At 39.9% G+C, this 17202-nt stretch overlaps 1 protein-coding gene across 1 annotated transcript in view; it reads left to right on the forward strand.

Annotated features, from left to right (window-relative positions):
* Positions 1 to 1427: 1427 nt before the first annotated feature.
* The window catches only part of LOC104547241 (nesprin-2-like), a gene marked incomplete at its 5' end in the record, with an annotated part of 89430 nt that continues 73655 nt past the window's right edge, over positions 1428 to 17202 (forward strand). The window contains 12 exons of the mRNA XM_010192850.1: positions 1428 to 1583; positions 3247 to 3387; positions 3731 to 3913; positions 4471 to 4608; positions 5283 to 5468; positions 5920 to 6042; positions 7404 to 7586; positions 10658 to 10783; positions 13132 to 13326; positions 13893 to 13967; positions 15445 to 15564; positions 16177 to 16284. Coding sequence (XP_010191152.1) covers positions 1428 to 1583; positions 3247 to 3387; positions 3731 to 3913; positions 4471 to 4608; positions 5283 to 5468; positions 5920 to 6042; positions 7404 to 7586; positions 10658 to 10783; positions 13132 to 13326; positions 13893 to 13967; positions 15445 to 15564; positions 16177 to 16284 — 1734 coding nt within the window. The remainder of the gene's footprint in view (positions 1584 to 3246; positions 3388 to 3730; positions 3914 to 4470; positions 4609 to 5282; positions 5469 to 5919; positions 6043 to 7403; positions 7587 to 10657; positions 10784 to 13131; positions 13327 to 13892; positions 13968 to 15444; positions 15565 to 16176; positions 16285 to 17202) is intronic.

Here is a 17202-nt window from a genome sequence, read left to right on the forward strand (position 1 = left end):
CTCCACTAGTTACAGGCCTCCAACTAGACTAGTTTCTATAAAATCAATAGCGTTTTCAGGGCCGCATTGCATTTATTGGATGGACGTGCCTGTTTCACTTCCAGCTGACAAATCTAGGTTAGTCGGGTGGTGAAGTTTTTAAGCCACCAGCATAGATGAATATGCAAATGGGAAGTGATATCATCCAGTCCCATAGGAAAACAATTGTGACAGTTTTGACAGGCATCTGCTTTCCAGCTAAATAATCTGTGAAATGTGAACATTAATTTATATACAGAAACCACTTTGCAGAAACACGCATTGTTTTGGACACTTATGTTGCAACTGATTCTTTCAGATTCAAGTCAGGGAATCTATAAACTCCTGTAAATGTTGGCACAGTCTGAGTTGGGCCGTTTGAGAACAACAGCCTTCTCTATGGTAGAATTAGGCACACAGCTGTTTTTGAGGGTTTTTTGTGTCAGACCCAGTTGTTGTGAGATGACAGGAAATAAATCAGTCTCAGTCTCTCACGTATTTCTTCTGTGCATTGTGTTTGTGTGAGGGAAAAGATTCCTAAGTGAAGACTAGGAGTTAAGGGATTGCTATTACCCTCGATTGAAAAAGAAAAGGATTTTAATTTTAATGTCTTTCATTGGCTGGTAGAAGCTTTAGATCATTTTCCTCGATAACTTGAGTTAACATTTGAGTTTCTCCAACAGCTGAGCATTGGGAAAAGGAGTCATAGTGCAAACAAACAGAACTTCCAAACCCGAAATTCTAGAAAACCTTTGAAACAAATGAGTTTCTTCATTCCTTCTGCAAGAGGACTTAGATCAGATTTTATTTCTAGGCCATGGGCTGTAGGCAGTCGTTCAAGTTTCTTTTATCTCATAAAACCCACATTCTTCATGCAGAACTGGAAACCACTGTTGTGAAAGGAGCCTGCTGTGCTGCTCTGCATAATTGCCTGAAAGCAGACACTTCACTTGAAACCTGTTGCTTTTTGTGGCCTTTGTGTTGTTTATAATAATGAAGGAATGAACGCTGGCTATTAAACATCTTTCAAAGAGAAAATGCACTTTTGGTAAAAGGGAGAGCACAGAGGTTAACATTTAATCATAGGAGCACTTCAAATGATTACATCGCTATACCTGTCAATAAACACCCGTGCGTCAGGTGCCTGATACGGAGTAACATCAAGTTTAATTAATTCTTTCAGATCGAGAAGCATCATTTGATTAAATGAGAGAGTATTTCTCCAAGTTAGTCTGCTTGCAGAGGTGGTCAAATTAGGTTTGATATCACAAAAACAACTCTTCCAGATTATAATTGTAGTGTACATAGTACGTAGTGTACATATATATATTCACACAGCTATGTATGTATACACATATGCACTCAGTAAAAACTGGGCAGAGCTGCTGAAGTTATTCTCAATTTTCTAGGAAGTTCAGAGCATTATTGGCAAAGAGAGTCAAACTCTAAAGGATATCATGGAGAAGCTCCGGATCAAGTATTCTGAAATGTATACAATAGTTCCTGCAGAGATTGAAGCACAGTTGGAGGACTGCAAGAAAGTATTGCGAGACCTAGAAGACAAGGTAACTGGATGTAATTTTCATGTCTACCTTTTTGTAATGTATAAATAATTGCAGCAGTATTTTATGAATGTCGTAACTATAAATTTCAACTTGAAACGTTATTTACATTTGCATTTTCTTCCTGTTAAATGCGTAAGGAAAGATTCCTCATGTTAACTGTCTCCTTTCAGAATAACCTTACAGTAAGCAGTGTGAATGTAATATCTTTTCTGTTAAAAGAGGACGTGGCAGAACTACTAGCAATAAAGTCTTGGATATGAGATGGATGCTGTCTTCTGTCCAGTCTGATTGTTAAACTGAACTACTCGTCAAAGTTGATTGGGAACTTTGCATAGGTTAATTGAGAAGATATTTTCAAAACTGAGTTAAAAGAGGACTTTGAAACCGACTCTTCTTTCTCTAATTTGCACACACAGTGAGGTGTCTGGCATGATTCTTTATAACACCACTTGGGACATGGCTGCATTCCTTTCAAAGCAGGCAGGGAATTTAAACCACTAAATTATATCACCTCGGTTTTCTGCAATGTATTCTGTCTATGGTGTGTGTAAACAGTTAACTGAAAGCAAAATTAAAGGAAAAGGGAGTCATTCTGTAAGTTTGGGGTCAGATTTTAGCCTAGTATAGTTATTATCATTGCTATTTATTCATTTGGTTTACTTTTAAAAGGAAAAAGAATCTCTCAGTTCAGTTATTTCAGAAATAATGTTTAATGCAATTTTAAAGGCTAAATCTCAGTTAATTTGATAAAACTTGAAAGTTTTATTAAACAATTTTGAAATCCAGTTACTTGTTACTGTTCATCAAATTATTCATTCATTTTATGTTGCATTAAGTATTTAGAGACACATTCATTACAGCTCATTAGTTTTAATTTTGATAACTTTGTCATTTCTGTTTCGAAATTGAAGCAGTCTTTTTAGAACCAACAACTGAGTAGGACAGAGAAACAGAATGGAAGTAAAACAGTATTTATGCTTTGGCTTGTTGTTTTTTTGCTGCTTACTGTTTCATTTACTGAGATAAAATATTATCCCAATACACACTTTATATGAGAAAGAACTGGTTCTGGAAACCAGATAACATTTGCTTTTCACGTTTAGGTAGTGAAAACAGTATAAACTGTCTTGGAATTTTTAAGAATGCATTTAGGAAATAAAATAAATCAGAGCCTCTTATTTTAGTAATAAATCTCTACATTTATAATTAGAAATTATATATTGATGCACTTCCATATTCCCTTATTTCTTGCATGGAAGTGATAGCTGTCAGCTGAGACATAAAGACGTCATTCTAGGTTCCTCACAGCACGACTCTAAACGTGGTCCTTTGCACAGTGCGGCACAATTGGCCTCTGTTACAGAGCAGAACAGGGGCAGCTGAAGCAGAGCACCCAGGGGGTTGCAGTGTCTTACTGTCTGTTTCTTCAGGAATTGCCTTTCTGGACCGGTCGCTTTTAATTTATTGGAAATTACTGAACAATAGGTAAATGTTGGACCTGCTCACACTAACACTTCTCCCTGCAAATGTAATTCCATTCCTGTGTTTTTGAGTGACTTGACAAGAGAAACATGAAGAAAATTTGAGTATTTTTTGTGAGTTGGTGCACAGAAACAAGCAGATCTTTGTAATCTCCCTTATCATTTTCTCTTTCCTCTGCTAGGTTAGCTTTGAAATCTTGCAGAGCTCTCCTCAGTATGTGCTGAAAAGAAAAGCAGAAACTATTAACAATGGTCTTCAAGCTATTGAAAAGATGTTAGAACAGAAGAGTGAAAACATTGCAAAAGCCAAAGAAGTTCAGAAGGTAATCTTGCAAAAAAAAATCTGTGGGTGTTAAAAGATTTTTGGTTGTTTCTACAGAGCCTGGTTTAGCAGGAGCGTAAAGTGGCCCTCCATTCATTTTACATCTGTAAAAGGAGAAGTGCAAGCAGGCATGTGGGTAGTGAATATTTACCAGTTCTTTCTCACAGGAAAATACATGTCTTTTTAAAACTGAGAATCACACCGATAGATGCAGAGTGTTCTGTTCTTGTCATATCAATTCCAAAATCTTTGCAACTCCACATGGCCCACGGGTAGAACAAACAGCTCTGCTGTTACTTTGACCCTGACCTTATATTTCGTTTCCCTTCTCTCTCTACATGCAGCAAATCTGGGATATGCTGGACCTTTGGCATTACAAACTCAATGAACTGGATGCAGAAGTGCACGACATAGTAGAGCAGGATTCCTGCCATGCACAGGAGCTGATGGATATCTTGGTAACCCCCCTTCAGCAGTACCAACAGGTCTCGCAACTTGCCGAGCGCAGAACTGCCGTTTTGAACAAGGTAGATGCAAATGTAACGATTTAAAGATAACCACATCTTATGAAAAAAAACCCAACAGAATAAAGGCTTTACATAAAACATCATCAAAAGCTCTCAAATTAATAGAGAGTCAAAAGCCGACTGTAGGTGCATTGGCTTATTGTAGCTAAGAGTTTCTAGAGTGGCAAACATCACCCCAGCTGCTACCCCAAATGACCGGCTCTGCTCCACGGCTGGTGGGGGTTAGCATGGGGAGTTCATGGCCCTGGATGGGCGATCAGACGGTTCTCTATGACTCTGCTGGGCTATCTATTACAGTAACATTGCCATATAAATCTCAATAGTGCCCCTATGAAGTGTAAGCACATAAGCACCAAAATTACCTTTGATTAGAGGAGATGGCTTGAAATCATGAAACTGTTATGGAAAAATTATGATCTTTGTTTCACCATACTAATTTAACTGACCTTGATGAAAATGCATCCCGTTTTCTTTTACTCTTGTCCATAGATGTGTTTGTCCTGTACAGAGAATAGGAATGCATTTGGGTCTTTTTGTAAAATCCTGTCATTTTCTAGGCTGCCAACAAGATGGAAGAATATGAGGAACTCTTAAAGGATGTGAAAGTTTGGATAGAAAGCACCAAGTGCTTGCTAAGAGCAGATGCTCAACATGACTCTGCGAAAAGCTTACGCAAACATACTGATGACCTTCACGTAAGTGGTAATGCAGATATGTGGGCTTGTCAGGACTGGTTGCTGCGTACAGACACAATGTTGCATTCTTAAGACTTACTAACATAAAGAATTTATCATTTTCGGTAAATCCTTTTAGTCAAAAAATAGTTATAGTTGACAGTCATGAAGTATAGACGGCTACTTTTTGGTGCTGGAAATATCTGTCAGCAGTGCTGAACTGTACTACATCTATCTTCCCAAAATGTCTCATTGTCTTCTGTTACCCTACTGTGTGGCTAGAATCAGTTTTTAGTGCCTAAATATAAATGGTTCTTTCTGTATTGGAGTCAGCCTGACCATGGCACAGGAGCTGGAGAGGAATCATTTCCAGGATCTCATAGTTTTCTTTTTTTGGGGTGGGATCTCTCTCTGAGTTTGAAATCTTCCTCTTCATGCCTTTTGTCATGCTCATGGAGACTTAATTTATCTGTTTCCCTTAAAATCATGGCATCAGTCTCTCAGTTTTCTGCCTGCAGGATGAAGCAGTTCAGTTCCCTTATGAGTGAAGTATTTTAGTCTAAAATAAGCTTTTGGGAATATATGCAATGGTCAATGATATAGGAAATAAAAGCTGTTTCCTTCTGGTCCTAACCTCTGTGAAACGTTGAGGTTCACCATTGATGGATCAAACTAAGCTCCTATTTTGTCTGCAGATGGCCTTGGAAGACTCAGAGCAAAAGCAAAATCTCCTGCACAATGTTTACTTGGAGCTGGAGGAGCTAACACCAGTCTTTGAGACAGACAGTGTGATGCAACAGCTAAATGAAATAGATGATCAAGTAGCAACTTTACAGCAAGAGACAGCTGAGATTCTTCCACAGATCCAGCATGTGGCTGATGTAAGTCTGGGTGATCTGGAAGTGCCTTTTATCAGATTCATCATATGTTACGAAACACAGCTTGTATTGCCCGTGTAGAAAAAAGGTGTGCTGGTTTTAGTAGGTGTGCCAAGTGAGTAAATTAACTGTTTGGGAACAAACCATCAGAAGGTGTTTGGTATCTAATTAAGCTACTGGTAATTTGTACTGTGACTTTTCAGCGGTATTTCAATTCTACATTCAGGGTTTAAAACAGACCGCATAACCTCCAGAAGTTCTGATGATACATCATTTGTAATAACTAACCTTTCGATTGGCAGCATCCATTAACATGGCCTGCATGTGCTGCACTTGTTTTTCAGTATTTCTCTTCAAATTTAAATGAAAGGCATAAATGCAAGCTGGCTTTGGTTTTTGGAGGAAGTTTCTAAACTGTACTATCTACAAATACTCTCTTTGTTCCCAAACCCAGGAATTGGATGCCATTGAATCTCATGTGAAAGCATTTGAGAAGGATATTGCCGAAATGAAGACAATCCTGTCATCAGATGATCTGTTAGAATTTTCTCCTAAAGACCAACTTAAACATGGACAGGTCTGTGAAGAGTCCCATATGTTTCCCCTTTGTATTTATGCATGAATCAGCATAAATACGTTTTCACAATGCTAAGGCTGTTCTGTGACTGCATAGTATCATGAACAAGTTTTTAGTGTATGACTTCAAAAAGCTAGTATTACACAAATTCTAACTCTCAGGTCAGAGATTGAAAGTATTATTTCATCAAACAGTAAGTAATCTGAAAGTCTGCAAATCAGGCCCTGTTTTTCCAAAAATGGAAGCAAAATTTAGTACACATTTCTGGAAATGTAAGCTGAGGACACTTCATCATGCACTTTGGCCAGCTGGTTCTCCTTCCTCTGCTTGAGTGAAGTAAAACAAAGCATTATAGCACATGCAGTCCACATTGTTAGCTGACTGAAAGACAAAAAGCATGGGTTCAGTTTCAGGAGAGAGATAAAAATGTCATCAAAACTCTCATAACTTTGTTTTCTAGAGCACGATTTTGTAATGGCTACATTATATGGAAAAACTAAAGCAATAATTCTTCTGGAAAACAATGTATGTGTACTTCCTTTTTTTAAAAAATTGAAGCCTGGATAGTGTGCTAATAACAAACAACTTCCAGTGCAGGGTACTTATGAATGAGAGAATAAGCATCTCTACTCCAATTGGGGCCTTTTAAAATGAAATCTCCTTGAGAGGGAATTTAACAAAAATATTACTAACGAAAAGGCCCCGAGGTGGTTTATATTCTCTTTTTTCTTCTGACGTTCCCAGCTACATGAGGTCTCAGTAGGATTTCATTGGAGATTCTTTAGGAGATTCATAGGATTTCTGTAGGAGAACCAAGAACTTGTGAGTTGGCATTGTCGTTCTGTCTTTCCTAAGTCGATCACTGACTCCTCCATGAAACGCGTGTTGTGATACGAAACTGCACGTTTCCGTTCGGCCAAAGCTGATAAAGGTGATTGTCAACTGTGCACCCACCTGGGGTGTTGTGCTATCAAAAAAGAAAAAACAGTTGGCTGAGGTGACGTAGAAGGGTTTGCAGCAGTTTTTTGAGTATTTTCACTGCCAAAGATGCAGTACTTTGAAATGACACACTTAGTAAAATAGTAACTGATCTGAATGTGACCCTTTTTTGCCACCGTGTATAATGTATGTGTGTATGTATATGGAGAAAAAGAATTGTAAATGTAAATTATATCTTCCTCTTGCTTTAGACAACCTCACCATGGATTTTTACTTGTTTGTTCCAAGATTAAAATATTCTTCCTTCTTAAACGGGAAACTCACAGAAGAGAACTTTTGCACATCTTGATAGTAGTATAAATTTTCAGTGCTCATTTTTCCAGCTCAGTGTCACATCCATCATCTATCCTGTATCCTAACAGGTTGTACTTGACCACGTTGGCCCCATGCAGAAGACCATTGTTCATATACTGTCCTACAAAGAAGCACTTCAGCTACCAGGGGTGAAAACGCAACCTTTCTCAATCTTCCAAAGAGCAAGAAAACTCTTGAGAGAATTGAAGAAATTAGAAAAAATTACTCAGGAACAAAATGACTTACTGGAGGTAATTGGTTTCTTTTTTTCTACTGTCACCTAAGCCACCTTAATTTTATGATAATTTTGATGGGTAGACAACATTTTTTCACAGCCATACAGTGTACCTACTGTGTCCTTTATGTAATGGTTTGGGGATATTTTTCTTTGTTCTGTGTTTTTTTTCCTGTGTCATTTGATAGTACAACAAGGCACACTGGGTAGTCTTGAAATTCATTTCAGTTTTCCAATTCACTCACAGCTGACACCATGTGTTTTAGCATATTGTTGAAGAAATTAAGGCACAGGTGCCTAATAAGCAAGGTTTGCACAACTGGTGGCTGAATACCAGTGTTATACGCAGTGCTCAAGTCCTTAAACTTACCTTGAACATGGAAAAGAAAACCTCAAACACACTACATGACTAATGCATGCTTGGAGCTTGGTGAAACGCAGTGACTGTGTGAGATCCGGATGACTTTTGTTTTTAGGCCGTACAATTTCTTATGTCTGAAAAACGGATGTAGTAAAATGTACCCTTTTCAGAGAGTTACCAGATGAAACACTCGAGAATTTTCAAAACCCTTTAAAGCCATCAGGAACAGGGTGCATTGCAATTACAGAGTGTTACTGTAAGACTTCTAACTGGTTTATGTGGAGCATTAGGTCAAGGTTTAGATTTTTCTCCTTTTTGAAACAGCTGTAACCTTTTTTGCTTAGCATTTGCCTTTATGTTATAGGCATCCAGCAAACTGTAGCTGAGTGAAATTTCTTTGTGAGAAAACAGATTGGAAAAATTGCAATTCTTGGCAGCTAGGATATCAAACTGTGCAAAAAAGATTTTTCAGTCCTATTGAATGGGTTAACAGCAGCGGTGCTACAATACAAGTGTAGCACCAGCTAAGACGTAACAAAGGATAAAGCTAGTAAATGATGGCATTTTGAGTGCTGCATTAGAAAGGTAGTAAGCATCCTGATAGAGAGGAAAGCAAATGGGAGGCAAGCTTCCTGTACAAATATATACATCGTTATGTTTTTCCTGAGGATTAGTTTTGAAATGTGAGTGTTTGGATGTGTTTGCCCGTATTTGGCTATCTGTGATGCAGGAGGATGTTGCATAATTTGTATAACTAAGTTGCAGTGTAACACCTGAGAAAGTCTAACAGAAACAGAACCTGTAATAGGTAATGTAAATGCTCTGGGGCAGGATTTAGGTGACCTAGAGATGTGTGCAATGTTGCTCTCTGTTTTTCATTGTGGCCTGTCAAGTACCACACCTATCACTCCCTAAATAATGTCATCGGGAAGAAGAGCTGGAAGCCACAGCTGCTTCTACCGGTTTTCTGTGCAACAGAGTGGCAGTATTTGCATATTTGATGATTTACTGTGCTCGTTTTCAGCAAGCCCTTCCATAACAAATACAATGCCTGCTTGCATTGCCTACAGGCAGAGCGAGGCTTTTCCATGGGTAGGTCTTCTAGTATGACCACAATATGAAAAGTAAAGAGCAAATGTTTAGCAGGAAATAACTCAAAAGAGAGGCAACACTTCTAGGAAGAGATTCAGTCCCATGTACAATAGAACATAATTAATGTTCTATTAGGAAAAGGATAAAATAAGATTTTTTTTTTGCCCCTCAGCGGAAGGCAGGGAGCAGATGAATTAATTCTCTTCAGACAAGTGGCTGTATTCACATATTGGCCTGTAACACAAGACATCAGAGTGTATACAGAATATTCATATTCTCTAGGCAGTGAAGGAAATTTGAGGTAGTACATATTTTATCTATTACTAAACAGTCTTGTTCATGTGGTAAGAGAATCTCTTTTCCAGAAGGACTTCTAGTTTCTCATTAAAACTGAACAGGAGAAGACCTACTCCTTTTTTTTCTCCTCTAATTCTTTAGCTATGGCATTAAGATTATAGGCCACAATTAAATATCTTCCTCTCCAGTGGCTTTTTAAGTGGGGAAAACAATTTTTTCTTCCCTTTAAATCCTCTAAGTAAAAAAATAAAAGTCACGTAGAACCTTATTGGTTTGCATTTTGTCAGGAGGGAGTGCTATTGTGAGGAAACGGAGAGACTTTTCTCTGAAAGGCAGAGTCTGTGCATGCTTTGCAGAGAGATTTTTTTGACTTGTCGGGCTGTTCAGGTGCTGCTATCAGCAAAGTTCAAGCCAGTTGACAATAGGCTGTGTTTTCTTTGGTACCTCTTGCAGACACCTGAGGAACAGTCATTAGTTATTCTTTGGTTCTCAGCCCATGGGTCGGAAAACACAGAACCACCAAATGTTCTGTGAACTAAATGTTTTCACAAAATATTCCGGTTTGTAGATGTAAGAATTTCTTAGTCACCTGAGACATCATGACACACTATAGCTGAAAAACATGAGCATATGTGTGGGGAGATTGATGATTTCTGCAGGAACAGGGGATTGATGGGATTTTGCTGTCATGGTCAAATGAGTAAAAGTGAATTTGGCAGGTTATAACATATAATATGTTTTCCTCTAAGTCATGTAAGAAGAGGAAGCCCACATGAAGTGGAAATACTTCTCACTTTTATAGGAAATATTCAAATTGTCAGATACTGCGGTTGGCTTGCCCTCTGAGCTGCAGTGTCTGCCTGGTGTTCAGCACAGTTTACTTTTGGTCAGTGCAGAACTACAGTAAAGTAGTAACAGTAAAGACCTGAGCACCAATAAAAACCAGGTAGGCTTTCTAACTTGATATGAAACCCCGTAATTTCTCTTTTTTTCCAGTCCTGTTCTAAATGGTAATGAATGTGATTAAATATGCTCCATTTGCATTTTATAGCCAAATTCATAGCTCTGCACTGAAGTAAGCAAAGGTGTGCTCCTAGGCAGAATACATCACCATACTTTGACTTGTGGATGAAGCAGTTTGTTTGTCTTTAGCAGCTGAATAGTAAACGTTGTAAGGATAGGGCTGTGCAAAGTTAACAGAACAGAGTTTCCTCTACATGTGACTACAGATACAAAGGAGGCTCCGGTACTCTTCAATACAAGCTTGTTGCACTACTGACTAGTTTGTTTCTGTGCTATTTAATTCAAAATTATTTATGAGGATTACTATTTCACAGGATTCTGTAAAGAAAACAGAAGAATGTGAGCAAGAAATTGAAAAGTTGAAACAGTTCTTGAAGAACCATTTGGTTGAAATATCACATGAAGATCAACCGCCGGCTCAGAAGACTCATTGTCCAGAGGTGGGTTTCGTGGTTTTCTCCCTCATGTCTGTTACTTGTCCTCACTAACACTAATCCTGATGACACAGAGAACTGCGAAATAGCAATGTGCTTCCCTTTCTTGCCACAGTCAAGCAGGCAACTGAATGCCAGTGTGACTACGCATGCATAAGATGACTTACACGAAGAGATATTGCAATCAATATTAGTTTGCAAGTTGGGCATGTCTTTCAAGTGTACTCCTTATTGACTTTGATGTGTCGAAGTGCCTATATCAATTTATGAGAAAAATTTAGAGTGCTGTTTTCATAATGACTGACAACTGTTTTGGTGAAATAATGTGCAGCACTGATAGCTTGCTTGTGTTCAGCATCCTGCTAAAGTTGCTGAGGTGGTAGCTTGGGATAGTGCCATAAGGAGGGAACTGAGTCCATTTCTGATCACTGACTCTGCAATGGTGCTTTCGGTGATTCTGGTTAGGGTTAGATTCTTTATACACCTTTCTTCGTCCTCATTGCCACATTGTGTTTTCATCGACTGATAAACGTGTTGCTTTTCTCCCTGCAGTTGGCTGCTTTCTGTAATGAAGAAATTGATTATTTAATGCAAAAATAAGATGCGTTGTAAGGACAGCACTGCAGAAGTCAGGAAATTGCTAATTAAGTGTAATAGCTTGAGCACTCAAGTGCCTCTGAAATGCTCAGCTTTTTGCAGTCAGTCACAATAATTTATTACACATAAATTGTACTTGCCTAATAACTGTAATCACTCAGTAGGCTCCTGAGTGCGTAGCTGCTCTGCTTTCAGGTGGTGGGATGTTAGAGGCTTGATGCTAGTACTAGTCATTTCCTGGTTCTTGCTTGTTTTTGTCTTTGAGCGTAGGACTTTCTGTTTAAAAGCCCTTGTTTTAGAGGAAAACCTGCTTCACAGTTGTAGCATTTAATGAACAGGAGCAGGCAATGGGATTGCTCATCCTATTGAGGGTCTTCAGATGAAGAAGCGATGTTAATTGATATTTGGTTTCTGAGGAGGTTTTTGGCTAGTTAAGTTTGCAAAGCAGTAGCTGATAAATGTGTGCTGTAAAGTCTCCTCCTGCAATGAAACAAACAGAAGTACTGTTCTTAGTGGACATTTATGAAAACTTGTCAAATTATCATGGATGGCTCTTTCTTCATTCCAAAGCCTTTCTCTTGCCTCTACCTTTGGAAGATTTTACCTTGTGTTTTTGAGTGTACAAAAAGAAAAAACATCCTTGTCTGAGCAGAGTTGCCATCACCTCTGAAAGTTCGCTGGGGTTCCTGCCTCCACCTTCCCTGCCATGCAGCCACACTGGCGTTATTAACTGAAGAAGCTGTAGTCGATAACAGAACCAGCAGTCTTACTGCTTTCATCTGTCACAGATTATTACTTGCATAGTGTTATTCACACCATAATAGAGCATGCTGTGGATTTACTTCAAGTCTAGCATCAAAGCTTACTCTGATGGACTGAGCCCAGTGTGCAACAGGATATTTAGCCACATTTCAGTATTCTGAGCAAGGAGCAATGCTTCAAAGAGCTTTAGCACTTTGAGTAATGAACGGAGTGGGACATTTTATTCCTTGCGCTGTCTTACTCTCTTATTCGTTGTGCTTGCCTTGCTCACCTGGAGACTGGGTGGTGAGGAAAGGCCTCAGCAGAAGGCTCTAAGGGCAGAACAGCAGCTAGAGCAATAGTCATGACCACGGAGGAGACCAATACAGGTTCATTTCCCTCTTTGTAAGTGCAGAGTTACTTGGTTTATTGTTTAATACCTGCAGAACATGAAAAAATTCCTTGTACTTTGTTGGGAACACATTCAAAGACATGTGATAATTTTGTTATTAAAACCCACCAAATGGTTTGTGTTTCCTTCTTTTAGGCCAGCTTCAGTAAAGAAGACTCAGCTCTGAGCTACCCTTATTGCTGTCCTCGCCCTCATCAATTCTATCCTAAGTGTTTTGTGGCAGGTTTCCAGAGAAGGTAGTTGGAAGTACTGACACACAGAGTAATGTAACCCAGCTGCATTCCCTCAGTTCCAAAGGAAATGTGTATTCCCCTTGGCTATGCAGGACCTAGGCGTAATTAGTTATCCAGCTTTTCACATTTCCTTCCAGACTACCAACTCCTGTATTACAGGCAGCAAGTGCTGTCCTGAGCTGAGTCTGTTGCTGCTGGTTTGCTTGTATCTGGACACCTTCAGTGACAATGGGGAACTGTCCCAATGCCCTGAAAAAGGAAAAAGAGCAAATAGGCCCAGTCTCAGTAAGATGCGTCACTGGTATCATCTGTTACGTTACTGTTTGGCTAAGTGAGAAACACGGATGCTTACAGATGTTGTTGCTTCTTAGGGAGAAATGGAAGCTGTAAAAGAAGAAATCATTAAGCTGTGCCAAAGAAAGGAAGACATCCTCACCAGGATGAAGAATTCAATGTCTGATCTTCACCAGTGCTTACAGCAAGAAGTGGCTGAATCAGAAGATGAACCCACAGCCTCTCTCAAGGCACAAAGTGACTTGATTTGGACTGATGTTTCTGGTCACCAGGTAAGTAGAGCACCACGTTGCGATCACTTACTGGGAGCCGAAGAGGAAAGGTAAATGACTGCTCTTCCTCCAGGAGGAGTGGCACGTGAGAGAGGAGCACCCCTACAGCTGTGAATCAATACAACTTCTCCTCCCCATGCTTCCGAATGGTCCCGGAAGAACTGAGTATGATGTGTGCCTAGGAGAAAGGGGGAGAGAGGTGTGCCTATGGTTGCTTTTCAGCATGAGCAGATCCAGCATGAAGTTTCCATCAAGCAGTCAGCAGCAAAATCCTCGATGTGTAGTTCTGGGATTTTCAGTACATTGTTTTCATGGAACAAAATGGAACTTGTCCTCGTTATAGCTGTGATGTTGAAACATGACAGCACAGAGAAAAGTCCCAATTTTCAGAAACGCTCAGTACCTGCAGCTTCCAATTACTTCCATGTAGGGTGGCAGATGTTCAGTGCTGCTCCAAAAGTGGACCCCAAGTGGTAACTTTCTTTTGGTTCACAGCCAGAAGAGAAGAGACTTTTACTGTTCTTGTCATGCATAATTAGACTGTCTCTTTATGTGTATTTTTGTAGCTGAAAAAAAGAGGAATGATGTCTCTTCTGCCTTCCTTAGATGAAGAATCAGAAGACTGTTCTTTCCACAGCAAAGTGAGTTCAGTAGATATCTTATATATACAGCTGTGTATGTAAGATACAAGATTTTGGTGCAGGACAAATTATGAAAAACGTGTAAATTCAAAATACTTCAGAACAAATTGAATTATCTGTTATCACTCCAAGGTACTAAGAAATTGCGCTCGAGCCAGCCTACCAATATTACAGTACCAGCATTACACAGCACCTCATTCTGTGATGTGTGATCCTGCTTTTGATGGGATTGCTTATACAGCAATACTACTGTTATGGAGCTGTTAGTGGCAAAATATGGGCCTAAATACCAATGTTTATATGTGGGGGGGAACCGGTTCAGGCAGAATTGGACAACTTCTGAAGTGCTAAAACTTAAAAGAAACAAGCAAAATGCTTTGTATTTTTGAGCTTAAGAAAAAAGTGCATGATCAGACTATTGGGAATGAAGTTAAGATAGGAAACATTTCTGGGAGAATGGGAGAAACTGGGAGACACTGCTCAACAGTTTGCTCTGAATCTGGGGAGTCTGAATGCCCAGGTGAACTGCAGAGGAACAGTTAGTAGCTTTCAAAAAGCTATTATTTTATATATATATAAAAATATATAAATATATAAATACACACACACACACACACACATATATATATATAAAATTTACTTTTTAAAAGTTAATAGCTTTTGGAAAATGAAGAAATAATCTGTGAAATTTTCTGCACGCTTTCCTGCACACTAGGGACTACACAAGATGCATTTGAATGAAATCAGGAATGTGCAGAAGTGCTGGTGAGCTTGTGGCCTAGCTACATGCCTGCAGAGCAGTTCACAGACTAGCCAGGCTGGTAGTGACCAGCTGCTGTCATCTGCATCTGCATCGTGGGAGGGACTGTGGCCTCAACCAAGTTTTGAAGGGTCTTCATTTCCCTGATGTTCCTCACCATGAACATTAATTAGCCATTTTGCTATATCCTTGCAACAGGAATCAAAATGAAATGTGCTAAAGAGGTATTGGAGTGTTGCTTTAGGCTAGGAAAGGATGAAACTCAATGGTTAGATAGTGCAAAGAAGTCCAAACGGCTTGGATAGAGATGGTTTCTTACCTTGCCCATCCACACACTTCAGTTTCAGGGTTTCTGATTCTGCACCTTCATTGGTGTAGTTTTCTTTACATATAGGTCTTGGAATTTTTTGTTTTGTTTTACGTCTCTTTTTAGGGGACAGGACAGGAGAAAGATTGGTTTGGGTTGTTTTTTAAATAGTGTGAAAAAAATGAGGATACTCAGGTCTCTAGGGAAAACTCTGTCATCCAGCTGCTATTAATCTTACTGCAGGTCTGTAGAGTGAAAAAAGGTGGGATTTGGGAAACAAAATAAAGAGACATAAACAAGGCAGAAATAGAGCAAGGTGTTACTCAAGGTCTGCAGTTATTTACATTGCCTGAAGGAATATCTGAGCCTCCTGTTCACAAGCTAACGCTGAGCTGTTGCTGCTTTCAAAGGGAAGTACAGCCACAGAGACAGATGCAAGCTTTTGGCCTCCAGAAAGAGATGATGAAAGGCACAAGGAAGACAGTGCAACCTCCTGGTCTTCTGGTACCTTGTCCAATGGCATCATTCAGGTAATGCACTCAGGTCTAACTCTACATAGTAGGAACTTTTCTATAACTTTTCCACATGTGCATATATTTTTCACAAACATAACTCCAAGGTACTGCTGAAGTCTGCAAAGTAAGAGAGCTGTAGAAATGCAGGACAAGATGGCCTTATTCAGGTTCTCTGTCTTCCATTTCACACTAAATCTCACCATTTAAAATTTCCTTTCCTGTTGCACATACTAATTTCTTCTAGCCTGACAAAAACCCTAAAGACAGAAATGCACACTTGTTAGCAGCAATTCATTTCACTAATTCTTGGAAAGGCCGTAAAATGCGCATTTTGTTGTGGCATGATTTGTGGAAGATGTTCCCTTTGTACATGAGAAGATCAGCATCTAATACACCAAATCACCTACAGTTTTTATGACATTCTGCTCTGTTCTTTAGGTGTCTTGATAATGTTGGGATGGGTGCCTTTTTTTCTTTCTGTATATCCATATTGCAGGCATAAAACAACTCTGTGTGAATACTCTTGGTCCAGAACCACCGTAGGTCGAGTGGTTGCTGCCCTTTGAGGCTTCTCTAGCACAACAAGGCAATAATGATACAAATATTTCCACTGTTGCCTCTCTACAGGATGCTGATGAGATAACAGAATCACACAGTAAACACGGTGAGGAAACGTCTGTGCAAACTTTGCAGAGCACTGCAGGCCCTGGCACAGGTGATGGCAGTCAGGCTATGGTGAGTTTGAAGGCCTGAAGAAGGCTGAACAAGGTGACCCTCTGAGCTCCTTGTATAACCTCTCTAGGGGCAGGGGCTCTGTTTGGTTATGGTAATGCTACTGGAGTTTGTTGCAGTATTTATGATATGGTAGGATACCTACAACCCTTTGTGGGCCTCTTCATATTGCTGCTTTGGGTGAAAATAAATACATTTTGATGCATTAAGGCACATGGAGGACAGGGAGGTGGTTTGAGACAGACAGCATGGCTTCACCAAGGGCAAGTCTTGCCTGACCAACCTGGTGGCCTTCTATGGTGGAGTGACTACATCAGTGGACAACGGAAGAGCTATAGATGTCATCCATCTGGACCTTGACATAGTCCTTCACAACATCCTTCTCTCTAAATTGAAGAGATAAGGATTTGTTGGATGGACTGTTCAATGGATGAGGAATTGGTTGGACGGTTGCATCCCGAGAGTAGTGGTCAACGGCTCAATGTCCAGATGGAGATCAGTGATGAGTGGTGTCCCTCAGGGGTCCATACTGGGTCCAGTGCTGTTTAATATCTTCATCAATGACATAGGCAGTGGGATTGAGTGCACCCCTAGCGAGTTTGCAGATGACACCATGCTGAGTGGTGCGGTTGACACACCTAAGGGATGGGATGCCATCCAGAGGGACCTGGACAAGCTCAAGAAGTGGGCCTGTGTGAACCTCAGGAGGTTCAACAAGGTCAAGTGCAAGGTCCTGCACCCCAGTCAAGACAACCCCCAGTATTAATACAGGCTGGGGGATGAAAGGGTTAAGAGCAGCCCTGTGGAGAAGGACCTGGGGGAACTGGTAGATGAAAAGCTGGACATGAGCCACCAATGTGTGCTCACAGCTCAGAAGGCTGATCACATTGTGGGCTGCATCAAAAGCAGTATGACCAGTGG

This window comes from Mesitornis unicolor, unplaced genomic scaffold (genome assembly GCF_000695765.1).
Source record: "Mesitornis unicolor isolate BGI_N332 unplaced genomic scaffold, ASM69576v1 scaffold12609, whole genome shotgun sequence".
Lineage (NCBI taxonomy): Eukaryota > Metazoa > Chordata > Aves > Mesitornithiformes > Mesitornithidae > Mesitornis > Mesitornis unicolor.